Source organism: Eleginops maclovinus, chromosome 14, assembly GCF_036324505.1.
Source record: "Eleginops maclovinus isolate JMC-PN-2008 ecotype Puerto Natales chromosome 14, JC_Emac_rtc_rv5, whole genome shotgun sequence".
NCBI lineage: Eukaryota > Metazoa > Chordata > Actinopteri > Perciformes > Eleginopidae > Eleginops > Eleginops maclovinus.
Window position 1 is genome coordinate 10,618,718 of NC_086362.1, and position 12,695 is coordinate 10,631,412.

Sequence of the window (12,695 nt, forward strand, 5' to 3'; positions counted from 1 at the left end):
TAATCTGATTACAGCAAGCCAGTACTGACTCAATTAATGCTGAGCAGATTTTTCATCACGGCAATATCACGTCTGTACAATGCAGCAGCAGTTGTTTTGTCAACAGAATCACAGAAAAACAACAGACCCCGTTTTTCAGGGTGCCAGCATTGTTCCATTCCCACACTTTTCTCCAAGGTAGGATAGGGATTAAGACAAGTACACACCGTCAGACAAACAAGTAGCAATCACTTAACCACTGGATTATTTAGTACACCTGCTTCTTTTCCTCTGCCCCCAATCTTCCTTCCCGTCGTCTTTCTACCTACTTCCCTCTCCCAAGGCGGAGGCGGTCGCTAAGCAACGCGCACAACACAACAGTGCGGCTCTCCAACTTGGCTCTGTGCTCGATGTGCCCCTGTGGTTCCAGACAATCAAATACATGAGAGTGTGTGTGTGTGTGTGCATTCATTCGGTATGCGTATGTGGAAAAGTGAAAGCTATGAATAGTTTCCATCTCATGAGCTAAAGCCAATAGTGCCTTCAGCTTTGAAGAGCTGCCTCTTGACTCGAGTATAACATCATCTTGCAGTCATCGGGGATTTATTACAAGGCATCCAACTCTGAACTGCCTTAAACAGAAAGGACAGAAAGGAATAAGACCGTGATATGTGAAGGGATATGCTTTTAATTCACTGCAGCTTCAATAAAAACACCAGAAAGCCACCTGTCGCACATCAAGGCCTACATGGTTCTTGGTAGAGCAAATCTGTAGTACAGCGTCATATGAGCTACACAATCGCAGCTTCTATTTATTGGCAACACATCTGAGTCCAAGAAATGAAGCCTGGATCAGCAGAGGCTTCACAATGGATAGATTCCTCAGTGTATACAGATACAAGGCTTTGGTTGTAGCATGCTGTGCTTCCTCTGATCTACCTGCAAAGAAACCCTAAAACAAAGCACACCCCGGTAATGGCGACATAAGCATTCATCAAATCACTGCGGTACATTTTTGATGCGATCATACAAACACTGTTCTGTGCTACCACATCACCATACACACAGGTACAAATGAGCCAGATCTGTAGAAAAATAATAGACATCACTCCACGTTTACCCACTACTAAAAAGACGTTCACAGATTTGTATGAGGTTACAGTAAACCAGCTAGCTGCTTACAGAGGAATACATTCGAGAAACTAGAGTGATCATCACGGCTTTACAAAAATATACATTTGTGGGCATGCACAGAGCGACACAACACCCCGGTAGTTTAAAAAAGAAGGTAAAAACGGGAGATTCCGTCAGGTTACAAAAGCAAAAGCTCAGGAACAAATGGCACTTACTGTAACTTTAGCGGTATAGGAATCTCCGGGGCAGCATTACAGCCCCACACGTAAACAAACACTCCCACAGACACGACTCAGATCGCAGAGGCCATCAGTAGACAGACTAGGCTGCTTCACGACACTCAAGGCCTCCAATTCAACCAAATTCAGGAAGCATGTCGGACATAAATTTCAATAAAAGGCTAGATATATTTCACCTTGGCTGGAGGAGAACAGAAACAGAAGTTCTCCTAAAAATGTAATCACAAAATTGAGTATCCACATCTTGTCTGAGTAAAAGAAAACCCTGCTTTTAGCATTCACCAGATTCTGCATTTCTTATTTTCACAATAATTTAAACAGCGACCCTGTAAATGTGATGTGCGATGTTTAATAATTTCAGAGTCCTGAGTCAATGTTGTTAATTTGGAGGTGATATTTTAAGAATGTCAGATATGTTGTGGGACTTTAAATGTTGAAAATTCTCCCACCTCAGGACTTCAGGTCGCAAAATTACTGACCCATAATCATCAATATTGATCGTTCCCAAAATAAATATCCCATGGCAATGTGGAACTCAATTGAGTAGCTTCAGGCGTCCAGCACCTCTGTACTGGGCTCTTGGCTTCCCTCGACGGCGGGGGCCAGGGGTCCGGCCCACCACAGAGACAGAGCGTTGTCTTGTCGGATCTCCTGAGGCGACATCACAGCCTCCCCTCCCTCGCCCTCAGAGTCACCATCACTCTCGCCGGGCGACGGGAACTGCCGCTGCCCACTGGATGTAGCCAACAGTGGCATGAAGGGATGAATACTGCGGGAGAGAAAGGAAATCAAGAATGTGAGGAAATGAAAATGATGGCGATTCAAAAAGAAGTCCGATGACCGGTATTTTGCGCTGCGGTGCTGGGGATTCTATACAAAATTATAGCCGATTCACAACCGTGATGCACAAGTTCTAGTTCATCAGCTGCTTAAATCTCCTCCCCGCAGAATTGTCGTTTTCAGAAGTGCACACAGCAGCTGTGGTTATGCTCTGTGTTCTCACGAAGCAGCAACACCTCTGTGTAACAGTAGAAGTCGGAAATTGAAATCCTTTTCTTTTATCTAAAGTAGGCTTGGATGATTTGTTTGTATTTCCTATGCTTTGGTGAGAATGACAGTGGGAAAAAAACAAGACAACCCAGCAGAACAATAGGGAATACAAAAAGAAACTGAACATGAATGAGCGACCTTTAACCTCTCTGCTGTCCTCGTGTACCGAAGGATTGTTAAGATTGGTAAGATTTTAGGACGATTGAGAAGTTCCCACCTTCTACTTTTCCTATTCATTTTAAACAAAACCTTTTGTGAAATCAAAGCTTCTGATCTTTTGTTTTTAGCCCTTTTTCTTCAATGAACGTTAATTATGATAAACAAAACAAATCCAATATAAGGAAAAAAGTCATTATAAATCAGAACAGGTCATGAAAGATGTACTTATTTATCCCAACATATGTCAGAGTATCTAAAAAGAAAAGAGAAACATTCTCTTTGAATCACAAAATAATGGCTTATTATCTAAAAACGAAGACTTAGTATCTCAGTTTGATGGGAACCTTCATGAGTTGTTATTTTAAAATACTTTTTTTAAATTAAGGTTCTCATAATGACATTTAGGATCTTTCATTTATTTTTCATCACAAAGTTAAGTTTTGATTTAAAAGTAAAACCTCCATAGATCTGTTGAGGAGTCAGTTTTAATCTGATGTTATCCGTTCTATCTTTACTGAACCCGAATCCGTGATGTTCTGTTCCCATCAGCGGAGGGAACAGGTTAGAATTGTTTAGTGACCATACCTCATGCCGTTGGTGCAGTCCCAATGGGCGTTGAACCTGAGCTGAGGTTGCAGTAGCTCCTCGTCTCCATCAGGAGGAGCTGTCAGGGTGTCCCAAACCGACACCACCCCCCCTGTGTCGCCGCTCAGCAGGTACCTGCCAGACCTGCTCAGAAACAAACAACAACACATATAAGGTCACAAATCAGCAAAAAGATAAGCATTTAAACAGCCATGTGAGTGTTTAACCAAAAAGTCTGTCTAAATTAAGAGAAGTAGGAAAGAAGGAGTGACAGTTTGCTCATTTACATTAGAGTAAAATGTAAAAGTACTTACGGGTCCAGATCAAAGTAGATGCGTTGGTTCGTGGCTACGTTTCTCTTCAGTGAAAACAAAACCTTGCCTGGATCTCTTAGGTCCCAGCACAGGATTTCTGGATCCTACACACACATATACACACACATAGTTCACAAGAGCTTATTGTCTGACCACAGGTAGGTATCACAGTCAATGTTTGTGATCAACAAAGTTTAAACAAGGAATTAAGCTAGCTTGATGTAAACTTGAAAGAATGGCGTGGAGACGTTCAACGTATCAGCTGGGTAAACATGCAAATATAGGTTGTTGACATAGTAGCCATATTGAAAACTTAACAACCAGCAGCCCTAACAACACATTTCTACTTTATGCCGGTTCCAAATAGACCTTCAGAGCACAGACGAAGTGTACTCTTGACCCCATCGTTAAATTGCAGATCAATTAACTGGCAGGGGGACCTGCATGCTACAGACTAACTGTGTAGACTCTGGAATGCTTAACATGTGTATATCTAATCCGAACAAGACTCCATACGGTAACAGGAGTGAATGGGGGGCATTGAAGCACACAGAGGTTAATGGCTACGAGGTATATACATTAGTTTGTAAATAGAATACTTAGGGCAGACTCCAGACAGTCCAGACACTTTCTAAAAGCAGAGGAAAATAAAACTAATTTAGAAAGTCTAATGGGTGCAAATTGAAGCACCTGCGATGGCAAACTGCTGCAGCACCCTTGTGGAACAGTGAATAATTCAGTCTTTGGGGAAATGCAATAATACATCTGAACAATTAAAGGCAGACTAATGCAATCAAGACAGAAAAGTAGCAGAAAAAGATGGTGTTCAAAAGCTCTGACGATGCCTTGTGATTCACTTTATCTGCCATTTGTTACCTACTTCACACACAAAGCCTCGAGATGGTGCGTGTATGAAGCATGAATACCCAGAGGTCCATTGTCTGCAAGTGTGTGTTCACCTTTCGCCCTCCGGTGTACAGGTAGTTGCCGTTGGGGGAGAAGAGCAGATGGGTGAGGCCTCCGTGGTGGCGGGTGGGCAGCTGGGCCAGCAGGGTGCCGTCTTGGCAGGAGTAGAGGCCAGCGCAGCGGGAGTAAGAGCCGCAGGCGTAGACAGACTGACAGGGGCTGAAGCCGAAGCATGAAATGATGCCACTTTGGCCCTGCTTCTTCACTGCAGTAAAGACAACAGAGTGGCATTTGACAGAGGTTTGGAAAAGGAAAAGGGGTTCACAAGATACAAGTCGCAATCACTTCTACTCAAAGTCTCATTTTGCCATTTCCAACCTTACGTTTCACACAACGCGCATATTTTAGGGCTTGTAGGCAGATTGTAAAAGCCTGATTCCCTGAAACCTTAAGCCATGCGCAGTTAATGACGCTAGCACAACAGGTTATTGGCGTGCGACAACAACAACAACAACAACAGCAACGCGAGAGTTGCGTACAAGATGTCCACAACGTGTCTGTGTTTGTTCACAGTTTTCTGCCTAAAGAGCACACATTCTGCTCACCATCAGGTTCATATTTGTGTTTTGTGCCTCTACTGTGACGTCTCCCCCCTCTGCCTGAATCAAAGAGAGCAGTGTGCTCTGATTGGTTAGCTGGCTGGCTCGGTTGTGATTGATCGACAGCTCAGATGTGTCAAAAATGTCTCACTTAGCATAGCAAGTACAACCTGTTGGGAACTAGCCAATAAAAGCGTGAGTGTCACATCGTGATGTCACCGTGTTATGGCACTTATGGATTTTGGCCTTTGCCGACCATTTACATGCACAAAAACCTATATAACACACTACAGCGAAGGGAAAACCTCCGAAAGCTAAAGTATTGCCTCTTAATTGCACTACATAAACGTAAGGATGCTTCAATGTATACAGCCCCGGAAAAAATGAAGAGACCTCTTCAGCATTATCAGTTTCTCATGTTTTATTTTTTATAGGCATGTCTTTTGAGTTAAATGACTTTTAAAAATTGTATTCTATAAACTACTGGCTGCCATACATGTAGAGATAAAGATTTAAGAAAAAAATTGGAGTGGTCTTAATTTTGCCCTTGTGAAACTAATTGAAACACTAGCATAAGGGAAGCTTCAATTTCATAGCCGATTGTGACTAGCTGTCCTGGGGGGGATTATAATGTCATACTTCAGCATGTTAGCTACAATACAGACAGCCTCTGGTTCACTGTATTTCAGTATGTTACAAAGCCTGCCATCGGAGGAAGGTTGGTTGAAGTGTTTGACAGAGATTCAGAATTCATCACAATAAACATGTGGTTTCCTTTACTTTTAGGCACAGAACAAAAACGGTCCTTGTTAATTTGTTCGAGGAGACGTCAGACTATCATATGAGACAGCCGGGTAGAAGCTTTTCAAAATAAGAAATCCACATTATCCTGTTCACATTGTCCTTGCTTACTAATTGTTTTTCTTGTGGGATTGATTTTCTTCAAACATTGCTTTTGAGCACAATTCTTTTAGAGTTAGTGCCCTTGAACAACATCACAGTTTTGAAAGTCTTCCCTGCTCTCAAAAATGAATACATATAATTTATCATTTGTTATAATTAAGATTAAGATCTTTGCAATTTAGAGTTGAGGATGATTTGTAGTTTATAAGCTGAATAGAATAACTGTGCCAGAGCAGTGGATAACTGACCTACGGTGGGCCGCTCCTCACAGTCTCTCCCTGGTCGATCGGTGTAGAAGACCCTGACGGTTTTGTCGAAGCCGCAGTAGAGCTGCGATCCGTCCGGCGAGAAGCAGAGGGAGTGGGCCGCCGTCAGTTCGTCCAGGTGATTGTAGGGTCGGAAACTGGCTCGCACCTGCCCGTAAAATGCATCCCACAGGTGGACTGGGTTGTCGCGGCTACTGCTGGCTAGACTGTCGACAAAGAGAGAGAGGTCAGACAATGAGAAAGTGTAGCAGGCAGGCAATAGGAGGCGAGTGATGCAAGAACATATTACATGAGCAGTGAAATAATATCCTGAGTACTTAAAAGTGGATAAAGTCGTAGTTGAATATCAGAGGATGCAGATCTGACTGAAATGTAACAGGCTGCCGAGATTCTTTTGGAATATACATTATGTATGACCAAGAAATGTCTTGTTAGATACATTTCCTTGTTTCTAACCTCTACCTGAATGTATCAACGCATCAAAACAAACATTGTGCACCGCCTCATTATGGAGACAAGACCGCAGCACGCACTCCTATTGATTAAAGTCAGGGCCAAAGACTGAGCCATGCCTTTTTAACTCTAATTACTGGGCGCTATACAAATGGCAAAAACATCACTGCGGCTCAATTAGACAAAGGAAATTAGCCCCTGCCGCTGCTGCCGTGTTCTGTTACGGCCCCTCTGAGCCGCAGCTTTATTCCGCAGACGGGAAATGCCCAATTATAATGCTAGACCGCTGCTAGCTTGGAGCAATGCCTAGAACTCAGTGCAACTTAACCCAGCCATAACGGGGGCCCTTATTCCCTCTCTACAGGAGGGGGCATCAACAACACACAGCTTTTGGCAGACAGAAGTTCAAGGAGCTCAGGGGGAGGAAAGAGAAACAAAAAAGGGAGATGTGAGACGAGGGGGGAGACAGACAGAAAAGGCCATAGAGTAAAAGCCGTAAATGTGTTCAATAATCACAACGTTTCATCTTTAACAATCTACCCTGAGCTTGTCCGACCACCTGTGCCCTGCAGGAGCCGCCCTGCCATGTGTGGCATAGATCAGAAGAAGATGAAGAATATTTGCTGTCAGCTCCTGCTGGCATCCTCCTCCTCATGACGGACAGGTCTTTGCACGCTTTGGCAGACACACACAGGCCTTTTCACTGTCCACATGAGACGTTTGTTTATCATTGTGCTGTTTACACAACTCTCATCTTTGCTAGATAGCTCATGAGCCCCCCCTTCCCCCTGCCTGGCTGTCTGGTCCTTTAGGGGCTTGGTGCCAATGCTAGGCTTTGATCAGAGGATCTTTAAAGGGTTAGGGTTGGTAAGTGGAGGATGATGGGAGCCAGGAGGGGAGGAGAGGTATACACGTTGGCAGCTTGACCTCAGCCTGTTAGCGCAGCAGTGCTTCCCGCTTATTGTAAATTTACTTTGCAAGGCAAACAATTAAGCAGAATAAAAAAGGTGATAATATCTTTGACCAAATCCCTTTGGGCTTTGCATGGGAATTAACTAGAGGTGGACCAATAGTACTTAGATCTTGTACTTTAGTAAAAGTAGAAATACTAGTGTAGGAATACTCTGTTACAAGTACAATTCCTGTATTCAAAATGTTACTCGAGTAAAAGTACAAAAGTATTTGCATCAAAAATATACACAAGTACCAAAAGTGAAAGGACTAGCTCTGCAGATTGGCCCATTTCAGAATAATACATCATATGCTGTCATTATAATCATTGATATTTTAATGTGTTTATCAAGCTGGAACACATTTTAATTATTATATTTACTGCAGGGTAGCATGTGAATTTAATCCAGGTGGGACTAAAGTCTGATTGAAGTGTCATATTTGTTATCATTAATCCATATCTGCAAAGTAACTAAAGGTAATACGTAAATGATGAAGAGTAAAAATACACTATTTACCTCTGATTTGTGGTGGAGTATAATAGCATGTGCGCATAAAATGGAAATACTCTTTTGTACATAAGCACAGTAAAAACAGTGATGTCGATAATACCCTGCTAGAGCCAGCACAGACGCAGCTAAAAAAAAAACAGACATGACATGAAAACAGAAGCCCAAAGTCAGGGAATCAGGAGGCCCTTTTAGGTGTCTGTTCCCCGGGAGGGCTGTTAGAGGGATGAATCGCACGGAAAAGCGCTGTGGGCCTCAAACAGCCGAGCGCATTGCAGCGGAGGCAGAGGCAGACTAGACGAAGGCCAACTCTTCACTCATAATGAGAGACATCAGAAAGCTTTTACAGCCACATCCACACTGGCAGCCGGCTCCCACAACGAGTGCAAATACCGAGGGGATGAAAGTATGAGTCACAGGCATACAATGATATCCTCTGTGCAGTCTATTACACCAGAGTCTTCAGTGTCCAACACTAACCATCCAAGATCTAGATAAAAAAACACCAATCAGCCACTGACACCAGCCTCCACAAACAACACAGTACTTTTCTGTTTATACATCCTTCATCATGTGGCAGGCTGACCTTCAAAGTGAACTTTAAATGTCTCATCTATCCAGCTGTTAAGAGCTGAGGCTCAGCGCAGGGCCTGGCAAAGATCAAGTCCAACTCACAAGCATGTGTCCGCGTCCAGAGAGTTCATCTTGGGGTACCAGCAGTAGTCGTAGATGGTGTCGCCCTCTGCCATCCTCAGCACTGGGCTCTGCCGCACAATTAAACAAAGAAAGGAGTCAGGAGGGTAAAGACTTCGAGACAAAGTACAGATACATTCCAAAGACCGATGGGATCAATCTGTTCTAATGCTGACTGAACAGGTGGTTACAATGTCACAGAGTTTTGTCACGTAGTTAAATGAAAAATCAGATCAGGCACCATTTCAGAAATAGAGCTCAATTTTCTACCCTTTTCACAAGCGCTGAGGCATTTCTGTAATAGGAGGAAAATGGATTATATTTCAATTATTTTTGTTCAGTGATCCCGATCCTGCAGCCTGTAATACAATTAAGAGATTGGCTCGCTACTTGATACCTCCCGAAACCTAAAAGGACCGAAAGTCTATTCTATTCTCGTTGTTAAATCTCAAGCTGCTGCATTAAATTGAATTACATGCTCGTGCTTAGTGGATTGATACACACATACACACAAACAATAACATACTGACAGTCTTTATAGGAAAAGGTCAGACAACACAAGACACGATGACCTTTTCTTGACAGGAAATACATCAAAAAATGAAAAAAACATTATTACATTAAAAGATGGGCTGCAGCAATCAGACCACAAACGTTACGTCCACTTTAATGTGTTCCGCAAAAATGATTATTAGGACAGATCAAAACTACATAGCCCTCTCCATGTTATTAGTGAATTAAATGAACTTCTTCCATCTTCAACACTGAAATTTGGTGAACCCCTGTTGGTAAACGTTCTATGTGCTCACCATCTCAGGAAGCAGGTCCCAGTTGTAGCTGTAGACCTCTGGAGGGAGGTTGTACACACGGAGCACATTGTCTGCACTGTTGGTCAGGATACAGGAACCATCAGGGGCCCTAGTTAAGGAAAGGAGGGAGAATGAGAAAAATATGATGATGTATCAACAGCAGTGAACTAAGAACATTTCAACAGATTGGTTCTATGCCACTGTATGCATTTATAGTACATAAGAGTACTACTAAGTTCTGTCTGCACTGCTGTATCCAGAATGGACTGAGAATGACAAAGAGTAAAAGCCCTTTTCCTTGCTTCATTTGCAAAGAAAGAATATGATTGCAGTTAACCATGGCATCAGTATGTGTCTTTCATTTCTGATAAGGCCTGGACAAGTATAATGGTCTTACATTTTTTATGGTAATCTTTCAAATGATGACTCACAAAAGGTGGACGCAACAAACTCAACCTTCTCCTCCACATGGTGTATTTTAATATGATAAAGGGTTACCATTTGCAGCCTTTGAGGTAATTCTCTGGGAGGTTGGAGTACTCGGTGCAGGAACCAGTCAGCATCTGGGGAGTCTGGGTAAAATCTAGGCCAATGCTGGAAGCAAGATAGAAAGAACGCCAAGTCTTGGGTTAATGAGTTTAAAAGACAGTCACAGGGAATTTCACACAAAAACACCCTTTATTACTAATGCCAAGGGCATAATGTTACCAGAATAAATGAAACAACAACATTTACTTGTAAATTGTGCTAAGAACTAGTTTAATTAGGTGCAATAAATGTCCTAGCCTGGAACAAACTGTTGCTGCAAACCACAATGTCAACTTGCACAAAGCTCAACAGTTAGGTTAGACACATTAAATTACATTATACAACTCTACAGGTTAAATCCATTATTAGTCATCACATGCGTGTTCTCCAAACGTCGCTGTTGTGATTGACCGTGTGCAATTACTCAACTCAAAATCACAGCTAACATGAAATGCTGCAATTGTGTAAATGTATCTAAATAGTTTGATTACTTCACGTCCATCACATTACTTTTTTACAATTCAATGCTTGGCTTTGGCTGAGGAAAATGAAAACAGAGTGTAGTTGTTTTAAATTAACAGTGGGTTTTGGTTTCTTCAGTTTTCTTTATTTGAAGACACATATAATTAATAAGTCTCCATATTTTAAGCATGGTTGATCAAATCAACGTAGCTAAAACCTGGATTTATTTTACTTTCCTATATTTTATACACAGTTAAAATAGCATATCATATGTAATGTAGGATTACTGGGTGTCTTCATTACTGCATGTACTGAAGAGCAGCAGTGCTCTCTTCCTGGTGAATAGAAGCTACAAGTGTTTCAAATAATAAAAAGAACAGGGAAGTTATTTGGTGAAGACATGTCAGTACCTTTAATTTATACACAGAAGGTGGGGAAGAAATAAGCCACGATTGGGATAGTGATAGGCAAAACTTTCAAAGAATCTGATCAAGAAACACTGGCAGTAATTCCACTTATTGCACTATTATATTTTAGACCCTGCAGCACATACTCAAAACCATCTCTCTCTATTTCCAAAACACATGTTTAATTCATGTTCATCTCCACCTCCCATAACCCCACATGATGGTGTGTGTTTTATATTTACCCCCAGTTATGTGGAAGCAGGGGTTAAAAATAAACCTTCCCTTACCGCTGTACTTCACTGGGGCAGTCTGCAGAGCTGTCACCATTTTGGCCCTCTTCTGTTTTTGCCTCTCCTTCTGTGGGTGTGTCGTGGCATCCATCTCCATTCTGATGCCATTCTTCTTCACCTTCTCCGCTGACGGACACCTCTTCCCCTGCTTGACCTTCCTCAACACGTTGTTTTGGTTCTCCTGTTCCTAGTATCAAAGAGTAAAAGTGTGCAGGTTAGTTCAATAACCTGCAAACAAAAATCCTGAATCATAATCACTGACTCACTCCCAAAATGTTATCTGAATGAATAAAGGTTTCTCCCTTTCTTATATGTAATTTGAAACATGCAGCTGCAAATACTCTACTTTGTGCTGGTGGTGCTGGGTCTTCCTGCAGGTCAGATGGTGTTTCTCCAAACATCTCAACAGGCTTTGCGACCTGCTCTAGTCCCTGTTCCTCCTCGCTCATTCTGGGACGTTTGGCAGGCAAAATGGACCCTTCATCTGTGGTCGCCCCCACCTCGAAGCTATCCCCTTCAGGCAAAGGTGGTGCCTGATGAGGGGGCTCATTATCCCCTTCTCCGTCCTGCCCTGCTCCTGTCGCACCTCCACCTTCCCCACCTCCAGCTGTTTCAGACATCTCTCTTTGTTGATATTTTTCTCCTGTCAAGTCCTGTACCTGGCGTCCAATTGCGTTTTGTCCCGTGTTTGGCTGTCAGACGTGGGTAAGGTGAGTGCTACTAGGATAATGCTTCTTCTTGCAGTGTCGGTGTTTGAGTCTGCTGGGGGTCGAGGACATCACAGCACTCGCTAGCCTAGAAAACAGTGAGGAGGGTCAAATATGAAGCAAAGTTGAGGCCAGTAAAGTAAATCAAGACAATGGAACACACGTGTTAAAGTAATTAAAGAATATATGTGCACCTTCAAAACCCTAAACACATTAACCGAGGTGAATAAAACGTTCTTGTTAAAGGAATAAACAACTGGCTCAAAACCGATGGTGCAAACACCTGTGACAGGACATGCCACTCCAAACAAAGGGTCTTACACGTTTTACCCTTCGCATGGACTACTGCCTTTAATGATGCTGACAATGAGTCAGAATGTACAATGTTCCTCTAGCCTTCAACAGCCACAACAGAAACGACAACCACCTCACGTTAGCTTGTTAGCATGTAGCCTATGCGAGCAGTCCGATGCTACCTACCTGTGTTGAGGCTTGCCCGGCCTTTTGTTTTGCCTGCAATTCGGCTTTAAACACTTTTCCCTCGACGGCGTCAGAGTTTCACCCAACGCCGGTGTGTGTGCATAAAACGCAGCAATATGTGACGTCGTTCTACCTGGAGTCTTTTGTTTCTTCACCAGTTCATTGACAGAAGTTGTAAACACTGGGCCGCCATGTGTTTCAAACTATCGCGATAGTTGCGCTGATGACGCTGTCGCACTCCTTTGAATTCATAGGAGCAGATCTCATGTATG

At 42.7% G+C, this 12,695-nt stretch overlaps 1 protein-coding gene across 3 annotated transcripts; it reads right to left on the reverse strand.

Moving 5' to 3' along the window:
* Nucleotides 1-647: 647 nt before the first annotated feature.
* Nucleotides 648-12,670, reverse strand: wrap53 (WD repeat containing, antisense to TP53). 3 transcript variants are annotated; one of them, XM_063901324.1, is made up of 11 exons: nucleotides 12,557-12,670; nucleotides 11,583-12,031; nucleotides 11,234-11,423; nucleotides 10,048-10,143; nucleotides 9,550-9,658; nucleotides 8,723-8,811; nucleotides 6,117-6,340; nucleotides 4,420-4,631; nucleotides 3,461-3,564; nucleotides 3,147-3,290; nucleotides 648-2,121 (listed from the first exon to the last, which is right to left on the reverse strand). In XM_063901324.1, exons 2-11 carry the CDS (start codon nucleotides 11,854-11,856, stop codon nucleotides 1,902-1,904), a joined length of 1,662 nt encoding a protein of 553 aa, XP_063757394.1. In that variant the 5' UTR covers nucleotides 11,857-12,031; nucleotides 12,557-12,670; the 3' UTR covers nucleotides 648-1,901. The 3 variants fall into 3 exon arrangements, with proteins under 3 accessions (XP_063757394.1, XP_063757392.1, XP_063757393.1); XM_063901322.1 differs by having other exon boundaries at nucleotides 12,424-12,645; XM_063901323.1 differs by lacking the exon at nucleotides 12,557-12,670 and adding an exon at nucleotides 12,138-12,344.
* Nucleotides 12,671-12,695: the final 25 nt, after the last annotated feature.